The sequence below is a fragment of the Vigna umbellata genome, chromosome 4 (assembly GCF_029865625.1).
Source record: "Vigna umbellata cultivar VRB3 chromosome 4, Vumbellata_1.0, whole genome shotgun sequence".
NCBI classification, from domain to species: domain Eukaryota; kingdom Viridiplantae; phylum Streptophyta; class Magnoliopsida; order Fabales; family Fabaceae; genus Vigna; species Vigna umbellata.
The window spans coordinates 45,397,760-45,419,599 of NC_142168.1; the positions used below are offsets into that span (position 1 = coordinate 45,397,760).

The 21,840-nt window shown below is 35.3% G+C and overlaps 3 protein-coding genes across 5 annotated transcripts; 2 read left to right on the top strand and 1 right to left on the bottom strand.

Annotated features, from left to right (window-relative positions):
- The first annotated feature begins 1,402 nt into the window (after positions 1-1,402).
- On the top strand, positions 1,403-2,347 carry LOC148200364 (uncharacterized). Its single transcript, XM_088112916.1, has 2 exons — positions 1,403-1,760; positions 1,815-2,347. Exons 1-2 carry the CDS (start codon positions 1,403-1,405, stop codon positions 2,345-2,347), a joined length of 891 nt encoding a protein of 296 aa, XP_087969042.1.
- Positions 2,348-10,386: 8,039 nt separating this feature from the next.
- LOC124844842 (uncharacterized) lies at positions 10,387-13,261 on the bottom strand. Of its 3 annotated transcripts, XM_088113803.1 has the most exons (4): positions 13,115-13,261; positions 12,418-12,514; positions 11,741-11,870; positions 10,387-10,975 (listed from the first exon to the last, which is right to left on the bottom strand). In XM_088113803.1, the coding sequence occupies exons 1-3, from the start codon at positions 13,115-13,117 to the stop codon at positions 11,746-11,748; spliced, it is 225 nt and encodes a 74-aa protein (XP_087969929.1). In that variant the 5' UTR covers positions 13,118-13,261; the 3' UTR covers positions 10,387-10,975; positions 11,741-11,745. The 3 variants fall into 3 exon arrangements, with proteins under 3 accessions (XP_087969929.1, XP_087969928.1, XP_087969930.1); XM_088113802.1 differs by lacking the exon at positions 10,387-10,975 and having other exon boundaries at positions 11,365-11,870; XM_088113804.1 differs by lacking the exon at positions 10,387-10,975 and having other exon boundaries at positions 11,365-11,870; positions 12,864-13,220.
- Positions 13,262-19,375: 6,114 nt separating this feature from the next.
- LOC124843631 (putative arabinosyltransferase ARAD1) lies at positions 19,376-21,560 on the top strand. The gene is made up of 2 exons (XM_088113801.1): positions 19,376-20,284; positions 21,006-21,560. The coding sequence occupies exons 1-2, from the start codon at positions 19,376-19,378 to the stop codon at positions 21,558-21,560; spliced, it is 1,464 nt and encodes a 487-aa protein (XP_087969927.1).
- The last annotated feature ends 280 nt before the right edge of the window (positions 21,561-21,840 follow it).

Here is a 21,840-nt window from a genome sequence, read left to right on the forward strand (position 1 = left end):
GGTCGTTCGGTATTATAATTTTGTAAATCGTTCGATCCTGTCTTCTCTTCTTATTCAATTATATTGTAATCAACTACGTACTTAATGTCGTTCGGCTTTTGAACAATGATGTTAGTGTAAGACTGCACTGTTTAATTATGCAATGTAATTAATTCTAATTTATGGTTATTACTCTATTTTGGGATGTTACATTATTGGTATCAAAGCAGTTTTGTTCTCTTAAGGACTCTGTAGGTTATGAGTACACTATGTTTTTGTTGTGTGCTTAATGTGTGTTTAATGAGTTATTTTTCAACTCTTTGAACATGACTAACGCTCGTTTTTCTCTGTTTCCCAGAGAACAAATGGCACCTAGACTTCCTCCTCCACCACAGCCCAATGAACCTGATGTGCCCAACAACACTAGGTTGTTGGAATCGGTGATAGATAGGCTACAACAACAAAATACTGTGTTGATGGAGCAGAACGCTGCTGCTTTACAAAGTCTGGAGGCCGCACGTGCCAACTCTGAAGCAACGCAACGTCAATTGATGGAGATTATTGCTGCGACAAGGAACACGTCCGGAGCATCAACGTCCAAAAGACTCATCCAACCGAGTGGAGTTTGGAGAGTTTCCTTCAACACCACCCTGCCAAATTCAATGGAAAGTGCCTTCCTGATGAGGCGGACCAGTGGCTAAGGGATATGGAACGAATCTACAACGCCAAAAGGTGTCCGGATGACAACCGTTTGGCGTTCACAGAGTATTTATTGACTGGAGAAGCTAGCCACTGGTGGGCAAGTATGAAGATGATACTGGCTGAAGCTCAAAGTCTCATTTCCTGGGAAGTTTTCAGGGCTAAGTTTTATGAAGAGTATTTCCCTGACAGCGTTCGTTTTGCCAAGGAAGTGGAATTTCTATAGTTGGTACAAGGGGGGATGTCCGTCTCGGAGTACACCAACAAATTTAAGCATCTGGTCCGTTTTAATACCATGGCTACAAGTGAAGAATGGCAATGTCGAAAGTTTGAGAACGGGCTGAGGAGTGATTTGAAAGTATTGATATCCAGCCTGTGTATTAGGTCGTTTCCTGCTATGTTCGAGAGAGCCAAGGTGTTGGAGAAGAACGTTGCTGAGGCAGAGCAACAGAAGAAACAACAAACGGGTAGGGGGCCAATCTTATCAAGAAATACTTCGAACGTGAGAAGGTCTCCTTACGTTCGTCCAACACAATCCCCTAGTGGATCACAAGCAATGGTTACTGTCGGTCATTCTGGACAGCAGGGGAATGTAACTTGCTTTTAGTGTGGAGGACCGCACTACCGATGGGCATGTCCTCAACTATCAGGGGGAAAATATTGCAACCGATGCAGAAGAAACAGACATTTAGAGCATGAGTGTAATATGGGAGGACGGGCGGCAATGAGGCCGCCGAACGCTGGAAGAGCACAGCAAGGAAGAGGTGGACGAGCGCAGGCAGTGGGGAGAGTGTATGCGATCACGGGTGTTGAAGCTGCTCGTTCAGGTACACTCATCATCAGCACTTGCTTATTGTTTGGAAAGCCTTGCTGTGTATTGTATGATTTGGGGGCAACTCATTCCTTCATCTCGAAGGCGTGCGTTGAGAAACTGGAGTTAGTGGAGAGCGAATTACAGTTCGACTTGGTGGTGTCAACCCCAGCGGCTGGTGGGATTAGGACATCTACGGTTTGCGTCAGATGTCCCATAGAAGTTGAGGGGCGTAGATTTAAAGTTAACCTCATCTGCTTACCTCTTCAAGGTTTAGAGGTAATTTTGGGGATGGATTGGTTGGCTACCAATCGCATTCTCATAGATTGTGGCAAGAAGAAATTAGTATTTCCGGATGAAGAAGAAGAGGAATTATCAGTGATGCTCGGTCAATTGAAGGAAGACATCATGGAGGGCGCTAGCTGTTTTCTAATAATGACGCATGAAGACAAAGAAGTGGAAGAAGTGAATTTTGAGCGATCGTCCAACAACAAACTCAATGGAGGACGATCGGTTGTGGATGAATTCCCGGACGTCTTTCCGGATGAAGTGCCTGGACTGCCTCCCGTTCGTGAGGTTGAGTTCACGATAGACTTGGTGACGACAGCAGCACCCATCTCTGTTCAACCCTATCGGATGTCTCCAGCTGAATTAACTGAACTCAAGAAGCAAATTGAAGATTTGATGGATAAGAAGTTCATCCGGCCGAGCGCATCACCTTGGGGAGCACCTGTGTTGTTAGTGAAGAAGAAAGATGGAAGCTCTCGGCTCTGCATTGCTTACAGACAACTTAATAAGCTGACCATCAAGAACAAGTATCCACTGCCTCGGATTGACGACCTGCTGGATCAGCTATAGGGTGCGAGCGTATTTTCGAAGATTGACTTACGATCGGGCTATCACCAAATTCGGGTAAAGGAAGGAGACATTCAGAAGACTGCCTTTCGGTCCCGTTATGGACATTATGAGTATGTGGTGATGCCGTTCGGGGTGACGAACGCTCCAACAATCTTCATGGATTATATGAACCGAATCTTCAGACCGTATCTGGACAAGTTCGTGGTCGTTTTCATTGACGACATTCTAATCTACTCCAAGAACTGTGACGAGCATGAGGAGCACTTGAGGACGGTACTTGGCATATTGAGGGAGAAGGAGTTGTACGCTAAGTTATCCAAGTGTGAATTTTGGATGAAAGAAGTGCAGTTCTTGGGCCACGTGGTATCAGCTGGAGGTATTTCGGTAGATCCGGCAAAAGTACGAACGGTCTTGGAGTGGGAAAGCCCACGATCGGTCACTGAAGTCCGAAGTTTCGTGGGGCTCGCGGGCTACTATAGACGGTTCATTGAGGGATTCTCCAAGACAGTAGCTCCGCTGACTCAGCTGACTAGGAAGGATCACCCGTTCGCTTGGACCGATCGGTGTGAAGAGAGTTTTCAAGAACTGAAGCAGAAGTTGACGAGCGCTCCAGTTTTAGTGATTCCAAACACTGCCAAACCATTCGAGGTATACTGCGATGCATCTCATCAAGGTTTGGGTTGTGTACTGATGCAAGAAAAGAGGGTTGTCGCGTACGCTTCTAGGCAGCTGAACATGAGAGAAACTATCCAACGCACGACCTGGAGTTGGCAGCGGTCGATTTCGCACTGAAGATTTGGAGGCATTACTTGTACGGATCCACATTCCAAGTCTTCAGTGATCACAAGAGCCTCAAGTATTTATTTGATCAGAAGGAGTTGAACATGAGGCAAAGACGTTGGCTTGAGTTCTTGAAGGATTACGACTTTGAGCTACTCTACCATCCAGAGACGGCGAACGTGGTAGCGGACGCCCTAAGCAGAAAAGCAGTTCATGTCTCGGTTATGATGGTGAAAGAACTCAGTCTGGTTGAAAGCTTTAGAGATTTAAGGTTGCAGTTCGAGTTGGAACCAAACAGCATCAAATGCTGTAACATTAGAATATTCAGTAATATTTTTGACTGGATCAGAATGAAGCAGCGGGAGGATGAAGACTTGGTGAAGATTTTTAGTACGCTCGGTACAGATCAGGCTAAGGATTTCAACACTGGAACGGACGGCCTATTACGCTATATGGATAGGACGTGCATTCCAAACGATTGTGATATGAAGAGGATTATCCTGGAGGAAGGACATCACAGCCGTCTTAGCATGCACCCTGGCATGACTAAGATGTATCAAGATCTCAGGAAGTCCTTCTGGTGGCCGGGAATGAAGAATGATGTCGCACGTTTTGTGGCATCATGTTTAACTTGTCAACGAGCGAAGGCTGAACACCAGAGACCGGGCGGTTTACTTCAGCAGTTGGAAATTTCTGAATGGAAGTGGGACAGCGTTTCCATGGATTTCGTGACCCACTTACCACGCACGGTCAGAAATCATGACTCAATTTGGGTGATCGTGGATCGACTAACGAAGAGCGCTCACTTCCTGGCAGTCAACTTGAAGATGTCGATGACCAACCTGGCCAAGCTGTATATCAGAGAGATCGTTCGTTTGCATGGAGTGCCTTCGAGCATCATTTCTGACCGAGACACGAGATTCACATCTCGGTTTTGGCAATCTTTGCAAGGCGAATTGGGAAGCAAACTGCAGATGAGTTCAGCTTATCACCCTCAAACGGACGACCAATCTGAGAGGACCATCTAGACGCTTGAAGACTTATTGAGGACGTGCGTCCTAGATCACTTAGGCGCTTGGGATGAAGTCTTACCGCTAGTGGAATTCACCTACAACAATAGCTTTCAGTCTAGTATTGGAATGGCGCCGTTTGAAGCTCTCTACGGGAGGAAGTGCCGAACGCCACTTTGTTGGTTTCAAGAAGGAGAGAAGGTGTTGACTGCACCCGAGCTTATCCAGCAAACGACCGAGAAGGTGAAACTGATCCAAGAAAGGTTGAAGACGTCACAAAGCAGGCAGAAGTCTTATGCGGATAAGAGAAGAAGACCTTTGGAGTTCACTGCAGGAGATCACGTCTTTCTTAGACTGAATCCGATCACTAGAGTAGGCAGAGCCGTTCGACCAAAGAAGTTATCTCCCAAGTTCGTCGGACCTTATCAAATATTGCGGAAGATCGGACCAGTGGCGTATGAGTTGTCCTTACCTCCTCAACTATCCAACCTTCATCCAATCTTCCACATTTCCCAACTCCGGAAGTACATAGCTGATCCCTCTCACATACTGGAGTTGGAAGACGTTCGTCTTGGTCAAGACCGGACGCTGGAGATGCAACCAGTCCGTGTGGAAGATAGCCGCACCAAGTACTACAGGGGAAAAGACGTTCGTTTAGTGAAAATGGTGTGGAACGAAAAGACCGGCGACTCTACATGGGAAGTGGAGGATGCCATGAAGGACTTGTACCCTCACCTATTTCCGGTAAGTTTAATTTTCGAGGGCGAAAATTTTTGTAGTTAGGGGGAATGTCAAGTCTCATTAAATGCACCCAAAGCCACCTGTTTGCTCTCATAAATGCTCCCCACAACTCTGATCAGATGCATTAAAAATGCACTCAACTCTGACGCGCTACTGCCAAGTATCAAAATGGAAGATTCGGAAGTCAGTCAGTGGAGTGCAGGTGTCAGCAGAAGAACGCACAACTGTTTGGACGTGGGGCAGACAAAAATGATTTCTGAAAAACCTGCCCACACTCTTCTGCATGCACCTTCTCCTTCCAAACTCTGACCTCCATTTTCTCCTCCTTCTCTCTAGAAAACCTTTCCCTTCTCTCTACTGTAACTCACTCTTCTCTGCTCCGATCACCGTTCAGGCACCGTAGAAGTATTCCCGGCGTCTTGAGCTTTCACCTGAACCGAACAGTTTAGAGTTCTGAAACCGGTAAGTTCATTTTCCTTCAACTGTTCGTCTTGGTGAACATGCACACCCAACTCTGGGTGCATGAGTTCTTAAGTTAAATACTGAACCCTTTTTCATCTGTCTTTGATGTTGATTCAAAGAGTAGTAAGCATTGCGGGTAGAAGGGATTGTAGTTGGCAAGCCAAGTTGCAAACTTAGGACGATCGTTCACATTAGAGGTAAGGGAAGCTTATTAATTTAATTTGTATGTTGTTGTATGCTTGCTGAAAATGAATGCATGTTGCTGAACGAGTGAATGTATGTATCCAGTATGAGTATGATGCATAATGGTTGATATGTATGAAGTGTATGAATGTGAAAATGAGTTATTAATTTGGAGTGTGAATTATTGATGTGGATGCTATAAAGTCTGAAAATTGATAATTTATGTGAAGTATAAAGTATGAACTGGTATGTGGAAAAACTTAATTTGAAAATAGTTACAAATTTGAATATGAACTTCTTACTATGATTATGTACGTTCGTCATCGAACGGTCCTCTACCGTTCGGTTTTCTAGTAAACTGGTTAAAATGGAATTCTTTCATTTGGAAAGAACTCTGATCGAGAACGAGCGTCCTCATGTGGAAATACTATCTTGGAGTGTTCGGCTCAGAACAGTCGTACCCTAATCTTCGAAATAAAGTAATATATATATATATATATATATATATATATATATATATCTTGTACTTTAAGATTTGTAGCGCTCGGTCTTACACCTAGCGTACGTCCTAAGTAGTGCTCGGTCTTATACCGAACGCTCGGATTCTTCTTTGATTATCAAACGTGTGGAAATAGCGTACGTTCAAATTCAGTAAAATTCTCTTACCGCGTTCGGTCATAGACTGGTAGTCGGTCTCTATAATAGAATTATTTTCGTTATGGTTCTGAAATCGTCTTGAGGTGGTTTTATCCATTGGATCCGGCCTAGAGTCTTGTACTTAAATTATTCTTTGAGTATTGATCTAATCTTCCGAGAGTCAGTTCATTCAACTGATTCAAATGGTAAATGACGTTCGTCAAATATGATGCGTATTTGTAGTCAAATTTATTCGGTTCTGGAACGAAGGTTATCGTTCTCTTTCCTCACGTTCGTCCTCGTTATGAAGAGGACTGAACGTTCGTTATTTTATGAACTTGGATTGGAAGACGAAAATGAAAATAAAGTGAAATATTATAAATAATGAATAGTATATGAGATGAATAAATGATGGTGGATTTTGAACGAGCGTTCCAGGGAGGAACGACTCTATGCATTGAATATGGGAAGTTTGTATAGTATGAATGTGGTAAAGCTACTGATGGCAGTTTATCCTGATGTTCCATGAGTGCTCGTCCTCACGTAGAGGAGGGTAGGTCATGTGTGGGAACGGCAGGAGGTCCTAGTCCTTAGGAGTACTTTGGACTGATAGGGCTAACCTTGGGTGGCAACTGTTGAGTGTTTCCCAGTTACTACATCACCGGGTGCACGAACGCCTGTAGATACACAGATTCATACAGTCCGGACAGTCTGTCTAATGAGAGTTTTTGGATGGTTATATGTGTTGAGATATTCTTGTATTGTTGGTATGTTTAATTTGTATGTTGATGCATGAATTAAATTACATAAGCTTACCCTGTGTTTTTCCTTGTGTTGTCTTGTCCTTGTACGTCCGTCCTGTCATTGCAATGATCATCCGTGTGGATGTGAGCAGAAGGCGAGGCATTGCTAGAAGACGTTATTGAAGAGGAGAACTTGGTGGACGTCGAAGTTAAGGCCGAGCCATAGGTCGTCCAACTGATTTTTAGAATTTTAGTGTTTTGTAGTGGTCGTTCGGTATTATAATTTTGTAAACCGTTCGATCCTGTCTTCTCTTCTTATTCAATTATATTGTAATCAACTACGTACTTAATGCCGTTCGGCTTTTGAACGATGATGTTAGTGTAAGACTGCACTGTTTAATTATGCAATGTAATTAATTCTAATTTATGGTTATTACTATATTTTGGGATGTTACATTAATTGTGTCCATCCCAGGAGTAAAATGGAAGTGTTAGTATTAATCTAATAGAAAAAATTACATTGAATTTGTTTTAAAAAATATTAAAATCATATTGAATTAAAAATAAATAAATAAATAATAAATATTGTTATAAACATAGAAATTAAAAAATGATTAAATCACAAGTGGAATCCGTGTGTTTTTTATTTATTATAAACTTGTGGAAACATGTGTGTTCGTTTTTTCTTAAGGATAAATATTATTATAATTATAAATTTAAATATAAATAATTTGTATAACTTTATTATAAATAATTTTTATTTATTTTATAGGTAGTTTTATAAATAAAAATGATTAAGTTTAAAATATTATTTAAATTTAAAGAAATGGTTTGATAAAATAGATAGAATAATTTTTTAATTTAAATTATTTAAAGGATAAAATTAAAAATTATATCTGAACACGAAAAAGATAATCATTTATATATAGATGTAGAATGTAAAATCCCATAAAATGATATTTTAGAAGTGGTGGTGGTGGTTTAAAAATAATGAAACTCAATTATTTTAATATTAAATGGTTTTAATATAAATAGTTTTGTTAGAAAGAGTTTTGTTATTTTAAAACATGTCATCTCTTTAGAAATCATTTTTCTAGAGTTGTCTGACTTCTCTCTAGGATCTTCGCTCCTGGTTCATATGTTTGAAGATTGGAGACCACTCGAGTGATCCTCGCGGCAAGATCTTCAAATAACCGATTAGTTTTTTTCATAGAATAAATTAGTTTATGCTTCTTTCTTTGGTCAATTTTGTTTTTCTTTTTGCATGTAAGCTTTTGTGGTTGCATGTGATGTTTGAGTTTTCTATAAGACTTTATATTGATCAAGTGGTCTTAACGGTATGCATTGATCATGTTTCTTTTGTTCGTAGGAGCATATAGAGATTCATGTGCATTTGGTATTTTTTAGGCCTTTTAGAACGACTTCATCATCTATAAGGTAAGGGAAGCTAAATATCTTGTTTTAAGTTTTAAGTACTTTGATAATATGTGTTGGAATGTTTAAGTAGAATTAAATGGATTGAGTTTGCTAAAATTTTGTTATATTGTGGCATGATTGCGTGAATTTGGTTCGAATATTCGTTGTCTGACATTAAAAGAACCTTATTGTGATTGCCAGTTAAATGTACCTGTTTTGGATGCGTGGATTGGTGGATTTGATATTATAATTGGTTGGAAATGTCTCATGGATCTTGGTACAGTGAAGGTTAGAGTGATTATTAGTTTTTGGTCTCTGAACATGTGGTATTGAGTGGTGATTCTGTACAACTGAGCGCTGGCCTTCCAATGGCCTTGATTTGGTCTCTGGACACAGGGCATTGAGCGATGGTCCTGTATCGTTGAGCGTGCCCTCCTACGATTTATGTTTTTAGTTTTTTGTATTTCTAATTCTTGATTTGGCTTAGACTGATGTAAATTACTTCGGTGCATGTTTATTTTGTAGTCATAACATAGAAAAACACAAGAACACCTAGTGGAAAAGATGAATGGTTCCAAGAGTAAAGCAAACTAGAACCATAAAAACAACAAAAATGGTAACAAAATTATGACAAGTAAGAACAACACATAAAAAGCAATAAAGATAGATAAGGAAACCAAGGAAACTTAGCTTTTGAGGAACCAATGCTCTTAATACCAAATGATGGAAACTTCCTTAGTTAGGTTGGGCCAAAACTAGGATATGTGCATGGAGGGATGTTTCCTTGGATGGATGGTGCGAAAAAGTGGTGGTAAATGGTCCAAGGATGATGAGCTAAGGTGTGGATGGGGTAGAAGCTCATGGCTTTTAGGAGATATGGTGGTGGTGTAGTGTTTGGTGACTCCAAGACAGATTAGGCCAACTCAAGGAGAAAAGTGTGTAGAGAGGCCTCATGGGTTGTTCTAGTCTTAATCTAAGATGAGTAGCATGACAAAAAATGGACATCATAACATTACTCAACATCAAAGCTGAATACATGATAGGAGACACCTCTATTTATAGGTTAAAGATGTTTCCTAAAAATCCTAAAAACATGATCTCCTACCTTTGCTCTTATTAGCTAAAACTGAGGCCTTTAAAGGAGTGGATAAGTGTCCACAAATCCTCTCCAAAGGACATGTGACCACTAACAAAACACAATCCTCTCTATTCCTAGAGTGTCATGTGACCATTTATAATTTATATTTCATAATTTATAATTTAATAATTTTTTGTTTTATTTTTTTATTTTATTTTTTTATTTTAATATTTCATAAATTTATAATGATATATTTTATAATTTTATAATTTAATTAACTTTAAAAGTTAAATAACACAAATATTTTAGAGAGATCTTGTCATAATGTTCTGACAAAATATTATATGACAATGTATAAAATGAGGATAATATAATTGTCACATCATATAGCTAAAATTCTAAAATAAGAATTCAATTGAAAATTTTTAACATTTTAAGGACTCAATCGATTGCAAAACTTTGATGGACACTCGATTGAGAGTTTGCATTAACTAATTCTTTGAATGAGTTCTTTGAATGACTTGTTCTAAAATATAAATTTTAAAAAATTAATCTTTTAAAAATAATTCAATTATGTATGTATAAATAAAAAAATCAAATCAAATTTTAACAATTATTCAATAATACCAGTTTTTCGTTAATAATTTTATTTTTGTTACTTAATTTAAAAAAATATTTAAATAAAATTTATTTATAATTATTAGAATTTATTCATATTTGTACCATTAATATTCATACCCATTATCTATCCAATGCTTAAAAGAGTAGTCGTCAAACCCACAACAAATCCACATAATGAGATGCATCATTTCATAATATCATTCAATCATATAAAATGCGATTTTTTCCTGGTAAATTGAAGAAGAAAACTAAAATTATGTAGAATTTCGCTAATTACTATTACTAACAAAATAAATAAGATACACAAAATAGTGTAGTTCAAAGCTTAGAAGCTCGTTTTCACCGTTAGACCCTATTCATGTGCTCTCTTCTTTCATTCCTTTCTCAGTCTACACATAATGACATAATAACTACAACTACGACAATACACTAACATCTTTCCTTTTTTTTCTTCTTCTTATTGTTTTGAGTCAATGTGAGATTTGCAACAAATGTTAAGCTTGATGGATGTCCTTGTTTCTCATTTTCAATTGGGTTGCAAATATGGCACAATGTTTATCTGAGTATAGTAAGCATTCATCATGTTTATGGTTGATAATTTCAATGAATGGTGAATTGTGCTATTAATGTGATCTTTAAAACTATTCACTTGTAGAGGTTCATATTGAATTGATGTGTATGGTCATCCTTCTTTGCCTTTGTGGTGTTTGTGCAATTAACAATGCTTATGATTGTGTTAAATAGAGGAGGGCATAGCGGTGTGAAGTGCTGAAATAGTGGTGAATAATGACCGAGAGAAATGGGCCTTCTTCATTCAAGGTTGGTTTTAGAAAGTCATTGTTTTGCTTCTTTACAATGACATCGCTTATGTTCGTCTTGTAGCGGTTCTTTGTTATGCAATCCACATATCATCCTAATCACATGGAGTACAATGTGATACCCAATTCAAAGCATTTATCTGCATTAGATGGTTCAAAGTATCAGATGCCGAAGCAAAATGTTGAATCCTCATTTGGGAACAGAAAACTAGTGAAACATGATGAAGGGAAATGCCACCAAAATGATGAACTTGTTATCAAGGTTTACATGTATGATTTACCACGAGAGTTCCATTTTGGACTCTTGGATTGGAAACCAAATGAGAATAGTGTCTGGCCATGTTAGGAATAATATACCTAGTTACCCTAGGGGCTTGAATTTGCAACATAGTATCGAGTTTTGACTTACATTGGATATTCTTGCATCAGAATTCCCTCAAGCTCCTAAGGCTAGGACTATAATCAGAGTTCCGAATTCTTCAATGTAAAAACGTTCATGTTATATCAGGAGGGATTTACAAATATAATGTGGATAAATTTTTAAAGACAATAATCATTCACGCCTCAAGAAATCCATTTTAGATTGTGTTTTGATCAAATTCTCCAACACTTGTATCATATTATCAAGAAAACTCTAAACACTTCTTCAAAAGTCAAATAAAATATATAAAAGATTCTAAACCCGATGGTAAAGTTAAAGGTTGTGAGTCATCCCACAGTTGCCATGATTTGGGGTCCAGCTGACAAGATGTAGCAAGCAATCCACTTTGTTGGATGGACAATACCAGATTCAGTTTCATAATAGAATAACTAGTCCAATCGTTATCATTTTATTCCAGTATATTCTCAAATAAATCTTGTGTTCTCAAAAAATGACTAGTGGATTTTAAGAAAATGCTTCATACTTGAGTCAGGACTTTTTTGTTTCTTCGGCATCAATATGTCTCCAGGGGTTGAGAGCTTCTCTAATAGCCTGAGCATCCGGGGAGTTCTCCCAAGCACGCTTTTCTGACTCCAAAACAGTTACTTTGTCATCTGTACAAATACAAGGCAAGGAAAAATTGAAACAAAAATCAGACTTTTATAAAGTCAAAATCCTTTGGTGAAAACAATCATGGGGGGTTATCGCAATACCTTAGAAAACAATTATTAAATTCTCTACATACCCCAAATAACGTGTTTATTGGGCAACTTGGCCAAGACAAATAATGTAAAAGACGTGTATAACAGAGTTCACGATATTTTCCGAATTTCATTTTCATTGGAAGACCATGGTGCTCCATGAAAAAACATCACTACATTAGAATCCAAGATACTAATCTAGCAAACCAAAATCAATAATCAGCTAGTACTAGACAACTCAAGGCCATATCTTTTTCCTTTTCTTTTTTAATCCTTAATATGTTTACTACCAAACCAACCTTATAGGTGTTCACTCAAAAGGTCATATCATATTAACCAGAATGAAAAATCTTTTAAAAATTTTGAAAACCCACTTCAACAAGAGCATTAAATGGAAAATCAAGAAAAGGGTAATGCAGGGCAAGAGAGGTTAGAGAATAAGAAAGGAAAGTTCTCACACAGAAGCCAGTTTTGATCATGAACACCTCCATTGAAGCCCCGATCAAAGCAGATACAAACCCAATCTTCAAGTACCAATCAAGAAACTTCATTTTCAACTGAACCAAAAGGAAACAATGAATATTGAAGTTAAAATATGAATACACAACTGGTTAATTGCAAATTGAACACCACTTCTAATCTAAACTTATAGCTAACTGTTCAAGTACAAACTTATTGTGAAAGACTACAGTCTCAACTAATGTATAAATGGATTAACATTTTTATCATCTAGAAGCATTTGAAATAACTACAGCCAGATAAGAAGCAGATTGAAGGAAGCAGAGGACACGTTGTGATTATGAAAAATCTAACACATTAAACACTGGAGTTGATATCAGCAAAAGATTTTTCACCAAAAGACAAGCGAATAGACAGTTGCTCAATGTCCAAACACATGGTTATTACCTAAATTGTACACTGCTCAATGCTGATTATCAGATCGACATTGAATTCAACTCAAACTCGACCCTAAAGAAAAGAATCACTAACTTCCGGAAACGGTTTAAAATAAGAGAGAACACAGTGCACTCATATTCCCATGATTTCGAGATTGTCCGACGAAAACATCAAATTGCAGGGAGCTTCAGTTCAGTTCTCTCTTATTCATTTTCTGACATTACCCAAAAACCTAAAGATAATACAGAGAGAGAACTGACCATTTTTTCTTTTTCCTAGAGAAGGAAGCGAAAAGAAATGGAAAATAACGTTGGAACGGCAGGGAGTGCAGGAATGGTCAGGGTTGGACAATGAAAGAATGAAAGGGGAAGAAAAACTCGAAGTTTTTTTTATGCGTCTGAAAGAATAAGTTACATAACTAAAAAAAAAAAACCACCACAGATATTACATCATCTCCAGTAATTAGTCCTATCTGATAAGATATTATTTTACTTAGTTCTAATATACTGCATGTTCTTTTAAAATTTCTTACAATTTTATATCAACAGTATATATATATATATATATATATATATATATATATATATATATATATATATATATATATATATATATATATATATAATTTCTTAATTTAAAAATCCAACTTGATAACTAGAGATAAATATTTTTTGAGGTTCAACTTTTTTAAATAATATTTGGGTCTTAACTTTAAGATCTTAATCATACCGGTGACCTAATTTTTTTTATAAAATTTAAGTTTAAAATTTATATTAATATGTTGTGAAAGATCAAATAAGTTAGAGATGAGATATATCAGGGTTGTTAGATGATGTGTTTATCATACACAACTATTTTCAATCTTGAAATTAATATATTATTTTAAGTGTAAGGGAGAAGATTTTTCCCAAATTAAAGCTTAACAAGTTGGGAAGATGTGGAAAAAAAGAATTCTAATCAAATTTTTTCCATCATTTAAATATATAGGTACTAAGACTCCATTGCAACATTTTTCCAAGGATTGGATGAATATTTTTTTTAAAATATGGATTTGACAAAGTAGCACGACTCGATATATTTTATAGTAGACTTAGACCACAAACAAGAATGTTGCTGAATGTCTCAACAAAAGTAATTATGATGATGAAGAGTGTTAAGGAGGCTACTACAAATTGAATCACTACCAACTAGTGATCACCAAGTACAATATGACATAAATTGTAGCTAGGGAAACATGATGTCATATTAGAACAAAAGAAACTCATTTCTTAGCAAATGGAAAAGTTGAAAAAGCATATGGAAAAGCTATAGCTTGAGTCACGAGCTTATAGTTCCACGCAACAGATTTTAAAATGTGATTTTTTTTGTGCAGGTGAACACTAGAATGGTCATTATTCTGTTGTTGAAACTGCAAGGAAAAAAGAATTACACTTCATGAATAACAACAAAAGACCAGATAACTACTCCAACAGTTGGAGACAAATCAAAACCAAAAACAACAACAAAGTTGGCGGCAAGATGGTGGTTCAACCAGCAAGCAATATGCACAAACAAACTATCATGGACAACAACCTCAACAACATGATAGATTATCAAAAATTGAGGATTCATTAACACAATTAATCCAGGTGTCTACATCAAATAAGAAAAAACAGAAGCATCACTTAGAAAATTGGAAGTGTAGATTGGACAACTAGCAGATAAGCAAGAAGCAAAGCTCACGGTCAACACCAAAATTAACTCAAAGGAGCAATGTATAGTCATCACAATGAGGCAAGGAACTATTATAGGTAAAGGAATTGGTGATGACTTGAGAATAGAAGAGAGGAGTGAGGAAGCTAAAACAAAAAAAAAGAAAAAAAGAGAGAAAGAGTGCGAGCATGATTCTAAAAAATTGAGAGAAAAACAAAATGTAGAAGAAGATGAGGAGTGTGTATCTATTCAACAAGAAGTAGTGAGTGAAAAAGAGAATGAGAAAAAGAGAGATCATGAGAGAGAAAAAGAAAGAGGGAGAAAAGAAAAAGAAGTTGTTTGAATATGATAATCCTCCTATCACTTACTTATTGTACCCTCAGAGACCAATCAGGAAGGACAAGCAAAGACAATTCACAAGGTTCCTAGATATGATTAAAAGGTTACAAATTAATATACCATTCACTGAAGCCATGGAGCATATGCCTACCTATGCAAAGTTCATGAAATATTTGTTAACCAAAAAGAGACAAATCTTGGAAGATGAAATTATGGAACTAGAGGCTGGATGCAGTGTAATTATTCAAAAGTCACTGTCATAGAAGACTACTGATCCAGGTAACTTCACAATGCCTGTAACCATAGGACAATTGAAATAGGAAAAAGCCTTACTAGACCTTGGAGCAAGTATCAACCTTATACCATTGTCAATGATTAAAAATATTAGTGATGTAAAGATCTTACATTGAAGGATGACACTGCAATTGGCAGACAAATAACTCAAACATCCTTATGGAATTGTAAAAGACCTATCAGTGAAGGTAGATAAGTTCTATTTCTCCGTGGACTTCGTGATAATGGACATAGAGGAAGATGCATAAGTCTCATTGATTCTTGGCAAGACATTCATGAAAACTGCCAAAGTCATAATTGACGTGGATAATGGAAATTTAAATGTTCGAGTACAAGAAGAAGTGAATTTTGACGTGTTTGAGGCTTTGAAATATCTAGCTGAAAGAAAAGATCGTTTCAGAATATATGTGATGGATAAAATCTGCATGGATGTCGGAAGCTCATTTTCTCCAACCTCTACAAAAAGCCTTCATGAATATTGAACTAGGAGGAGATTTTTGTGAAGAAGAGTTGGAATCATTTGTGGAAGGTGGCCCAATGAGTTAATGTTTTGTCTTTGCCTTGGTGAACTAGAGAGAAATGTATCCCCACCTTTGGGAGAGAATGACCATGTGTCATGCTCTCAATGAAAAGGATTTCCCATAGGTAGTGATCATGTGTCATTCTAGGAATGGAAAGGATTCTCCTATGTTAGTGACTACATGTCCACCTCCTAATGGGGAGTACTTTTACCTTGGTCTCCAAGCTAGTCAAGTTGACGTTTCTAGGGTTTTGCTTCTACAATTTGGAGACACCTTAAGCCTATAAATAGAGATGTCTCCTCTCAAGTAAATTCATCTTTGAATTGAGTATTGTTATGCTGCCAAATTTGTGTCATACTACTCAAATTAGGTCACTAAGGCTAGAACACCCCTTCTAGATTTTCTTTAATCACCCTTCCTCTTAAGTTGGAACAACCTATCTTGAGAGCACACCAAAAATCACCATAGTCTTTCCCCCTTACTTGAGTAATATAGCTTAGAGGAAGAGGCATCATCTCACCACATAAAAAAATACAAACACAGCTCATAAGACATGACTCACACACATAACACTTGAACATAACTCAAGTACAATCATAACAGTTGAAAATTACTAACAATTCTTTTTAAAACTGCACCTACACTATAAACAAACTTAATCCAACTCTTAAAACATTTGGCACACCAAAACACTTAGTTAGAGCAAAATAGATTGCATGAATAAACTAGACAACAAACAGGTTATTTCATCAACTTTCTTAAACACCTAGTTACACCACCAAAATCGCACACACCAAACCAGAAATATACATAACTCAAACCATATCCTTTAGTTCTAACGTTCGAACTAGATTTTTCAGTAGCTTTTATTCAACTATAATAGATTTTAACCTTGATCACCAATCCTGTAGCTACTTTAACCAAGATTGAACCTGCACCAATTATGTTAAGAACAAAATAGACTTGACAACACCAACTTGTACCAACCACATCAATCTAGCCACCAAACTGATAGGGTATTAAGGGTTTATGAGAGGAGGAATAGAAATTAATGAAAGGGTTAGGCGGTTAGGGGTGGTTGCAACTGTTAGCAGTTGGTTAGGTTAAGGGTGACCTTTATAAGAAGGCCGAAGGCTTTGGTTAAGGGTTAACTTTTAATATTCTTTGTATAGACGGGGAGGGTGTTCCTGTGGAGGGAAATTGTTCCCTTGGAAGTTTAGTGTTGTACATTGGTATTCTTTGATTACAAGAATAATATACAATTTTGTTTCTCAATTTTCTATGCATGTGAGTGCTCAGTGCGTTTAATTTACATACGAAAAATTGGTACGTAAAAATTCGCATGTAACTCACTTTTATAAATTCGTATGTAATATATATACATTACCTACGTATTAAAATCCGTATGTAAATATCAATAGATAACTCACATTTTTCTTATAGTGATGTCGAAACATTGAGTTCAGTTATAAGGAGAACCAAAACCAAAATACCCCTTCTAATTTATATATATATATATATATATATATATATATATATATATATATATATATATATTATTTCAAGGGTATTTTAGCTTCAGTTATCCTTAAAATTAAATAATATTTTTAAATCAGAAAATGTATTTGACTTCAGTTATAAGCAGAACCGAAGTGAAATGTCCTTTCTAATTTAAAAATATTATTTAATTTTAAAGGTATTTGACTTTGGTTTTCATGAGAACCGAAGTCAAATACCTTTAAAATTAAGTAATAATTTTAAATAAAAATATATATTTGGCTTTGGTTATAAACTAAACTAAAGTCAAATCTACATTTTATTTATTTATTTATTTATTTATTTATGATTTAATATTTTAGTTCTTAGTGAACCGAAGCGAAATATTGAATTGTATGCCTTAGTTCATAATCAATGTCACAAACGCACATTTTTTTTACTTGACCTTAATATGATTTGGTTGTAAAATTGAAACCCAATGTCCAAAATAACTGGTGTTATAGCCTTTCGCTACACTAGTGAGCGATCATTTGCAATTTTTCGTTATAGTTGAGATACCAAAATCATATTTAATTCTTTATAATTTTCTTATTTTATAAATTTATTATTTTATGATTTTATAATTTTATGGTTTTATTTATTTTATGATTTTATTCTTTTATGGTTTTATACTTTTATGATTTTATAATTTTACATTTCATGATTTTATGGTTTGATAATTTTATTATTTTATAATTTGATAATTTTATTATATTATGATATTATAATTTTGAGATTTTATATTTCATAATTTAATAACTTTGTAATCTTATTTTCAATTTTTATATTTTTATAATTTTATAACTTTGTATTTTTTGTAATTTTATAATTTATAATTTTATAATTTTATAATTTTATAATTTGTGGTTTTATATTTTTATTTTACTATTTCATAATTTTATAATGATATATTTATAATTTTAGTTAACTTTAAAACCTAAATAGCACAAATCTTATAGGTAGATCCTTGTCATTACGATGATATATTGTTACACAATATTATATGACAATATTTAAAGAGAGTTAGAAGGTAATATGGTTGTCACGTCAAAAATCTAAAGTTGGAGTTCAATTGAAAAATTTCAAAATTTTGAAGACTTAATAATAGACTACAAAAATTTAATGGAACTCAATTGAGAGTTCACAAACTTAAGAGAGACTCAAAACTTAACTAATCCTTTAAATGTGCTGTTCTAAAATAATTTTTTTTAGAAAATAATCTTTTAAAAAACATTCAATTTCGTAAGTTTAAATAAAAATATATGAAATCAAATTTTAACAATTATTCAATGATAATATTTGTTTCTTACTAATTTTATTTTGATTACTTGATTTTAAAAGATACTTAAATAAAATTCATTTATAATTATTAGCAATAATATATATATATGCATACCGTGGTATTCGTGTCCATCCCTTTAATATTCATACCTATTATCTATTCTAATTATGAGAATTTTTTTTCCATCCTACAAATACTAAAATTATGTAGAGTTCACCCACAACAAATCCACATGATGAGATGCATAATTTCATAATATCATTCAATCATATAGAATACGATATTTTACTAGTAAATTGAAGAAGAAAACTAAAATTATGTAGAGTTTCACCATTTATATTACTAAAAAAATAAATGAGATACATAAAATAGTATAGTTCACATCTTAGAAGCCCGTTTCCACCGTTATACCCTATTCATGCGCTCTCTTCTTCCATTCATTTCTTAGTCTACACATAATGACATAATAACCACAACTACGACAATGCACTAACATCTTTCCCTTTTCTTTTCTTCTTGTTATTGGTGTGAGTCAAGATTTGCAACACTTATAGTGAGATGTTAAGATTGGTGGATCTCCTTGTTTCTCATTTTCCATTGGGTTTCAAATAACTGGCACAATGTTTATCTATGCATATAGTAAACTTTCATCATGTTTATGGTTGATAATTTCAATGAATGGTGAATTGTGCTATTAATGTGATCTTTAAAACTATTCACTTGTCAAGGTTCATATTGAATTGATGTGTATGATCATCCTTCTTTGCCTTTGTTGTGTTTGTGCAATTAACAATTCTTATGATTGTGTTAAATAGAGGAGGGCAGAGTCGTGTGAAGTGTTGAAATAGTGGTGAATAATGATTGAGAGAAATGGGTCTCCTTCAATCAAGGTTGGTTTTAGAAAGTCATTGTTTTGCTTCTTTACAATGACATCGCTCTTATTCGTCTTGTCGTGGTTCTTTGTTATGCAATCTACGTATCATCCTAATCCCATGGAGTACAATCTGATACCCAATTCAAAGCCTTTATCTGCATTAGATGGTTCAAAGTATGAAATGACGAAGCAAAATGTTGAATCATCATTTGGGAACAGAAAACTAGTGAAACATGATGGAGGAAAATGCCACCAAAATGATGAACTTGTTATCAAGGTTTACATGTATGATTTACCACGAGAGTTCCATTTTGGACTCTTAGATTGGAAACCAAATGGGAATAGTGTCTGGCCTGATGTTAGGAATAATATACCTGGTTACCCTGGGGGCTTGAATTTGCAACATAGTATCGAGTTTTGGCTTACATTGGATATTCTTGCATCAGAATTCCCTCAAGCTCCTAAGGCTAGGACTGTAATCAGAGTTCAAAACTCCAGTGAAGCTGATATTATATATGTACCATTCTTTTCATCTTTGAGCTATAATCGCTACTCCAAAGGTAAGAAGAATGAAAAGAAAAATGGGAACAAGATACTGCAGGAAAAGTTAGTGAAACATTTGACAACTCAAGAGCAATGGAAAAGATCAGGAGGAAAGGACCATTTGATTTTAGCACACCATCCCAACAGTATGTTAGAAGCAAGAATGAAGTTGTGGCCTGCTACATTCATTCTTTCAGACTTTGGGAGATATCCTCCAAAAGTAGCCAATGTTGAAAAGGATGTGATAGCACCTTATAAACATTTAATCCCTTCCTATTTAAATGACAAGTCCACATTTGATAGTCGTTCAACATTATTGTACTTCCAAGGAGCAATATATAGAAAAGATGTATGGCCTTCTTGCTCTTTAATATATTAGTTGCTCTAGCCTTTTTTTGCTTTTCAGAGAAGATAGTTTTGCATTGACATCAATAATTCATGTAAGTTAGAAAACACTTTGTTTTTCAATTATGGCTAAACAATGTTCAAGGGGGATAATGGAATCCCTCTTTTGTAAATAGAAAATCAATGTAATTTAGGAGGCAGAAAATGGAAGAAGCTAATGTTTTAAAGATGGTATTTTTTTTAGGCAACAATTGACACACTAATATACACTAATTTCAATGTTATAAAATATATTTAATTTTTTAATATATTAACATTGATGTATTTTGAAGGCTAAGTAGAAGGACAATAGCAAAACAATAAGCTACAAATTTGGACTTGTTGACACAAGCTACTGTGCATTTATGCTTGAACTCAAGAAAATGTTGATGATTTTCATGCTTGTTTCGCACCTAGACTTGTTTGTCTTGAGATTTGACCCTTCCCCCATTATCCTCAAAGTGAAAAAAGGGATCGGTATCTCCTAATATAATAAAAATATATAGAATCCCATGCAGACAGAGTTCCTTATATGGAATGAACATCACTTTTATAACCATGTCTGATAAAAGAAGATCAACATTTTGCTAATTCACCATTATTTCCTTGTCTTGCTATTGCATTATAAGTATATTATGCTTCGAGATTAATTCTAGCTATCTTGAATATCTTCTCCTTATGATCAGGGAGGTTTAGCACGACAAGAGTTATTCTATCTTCTGAAAAATGAAAAGGATGTGCATTTTTCCTTTGGGAGTATTCAGAAAGATGGAATTAAGAAAGCAACAGAAGGGATGCGTGCTTCCAAGTTCTGCCTTAACATAGCTGGTGACACCCCTTCATCAAACCGTTTGTTTGATGCCATTGCAAGTCACTGTGTCCCTGTCATCATCAGTGATGCAATTGAGCTGCCATATGAAGATGTGATTGACTACTCTGAGTTCTGCATATTTGTCCGTACTGTTGATGCCATCAAAGAAAATTTTCTTATAAACTTCATCCGGGGTATTAGCAGAGAAGAGTGGACCCGAATGTGGAACATGTTGAAAGAGATTGAACATTTCTTTGAATTTCACTTCCCTTCTAAGGAAAATGATGCTGTCCAAATGATTTGGCAGGCCGTGGCACGCAAGCTTCCTGCCATCAGATTAAAGCTAAATCGTCGTGGAAGGTTTTCTAGGTCCCCTCCAAGTACAGACAAAGGACTTAGGTCAATACCATCACCAAGGAACTTTTGGTGAAGAAATTAATATTGAACAGGATATGAAAAATGTGGTAGTTATACCTAGGTTTATAACATTTTTTTTATTCTTATATTTATAGCAAACTATGTAATGCTTTTCCTTTATTTATTTAATTTTGACTTAATGTGTTTGTTCTATATTTTTTTAAAATATTTAATAATGTCCCTTCTATATTTTTTTAAAATAAAATATGTTAAGACAAGATAGTTTAGAAAAACTAAATTATTTAACAATTCAAGTTTTGAAATTTAATGAATAACATTAAAAATGAAATATC

Coding starts and splice junctions, on each gene's coding strand:
- LOC124844842 (XM_088113803.1), bottom strand. Junction 11,871..12,417: donor CATGATCAAAACTGGCTTCT/GTGTGAGAACTT, acceptor GTATTTGTACAG/ATGACAAAGTAACTGTTTTG.
- LOC124843631 (XM_088113801.1), top strand. CDS start 19,376: ATGATTGAGAGAAATGGGTCTCCTTCAATCAAGGTTGGTTTTAGAAAG. Junction 20,285..21,005: donor GAGCAATATATAGAAAAGAT/GTATGGCCTTCT, acceptor CCTTATGATCAG/GGAGGTTTAGCACGACAAGA.
- LOC148200364 (XM_088112916.1), top strand. CDS start 1,403: ATGAGGCCGCCGAACGCTGGAAGAGCACAGCAAGGAAGAGGTGGACGA. Junction 1,761..1,814: donor CATCTGCTTACCTCTTCAAG/GTTTAGAGGTAA, acceptor GCATTCTCATAG/ATTGTGGCAAGAAGAAATTA.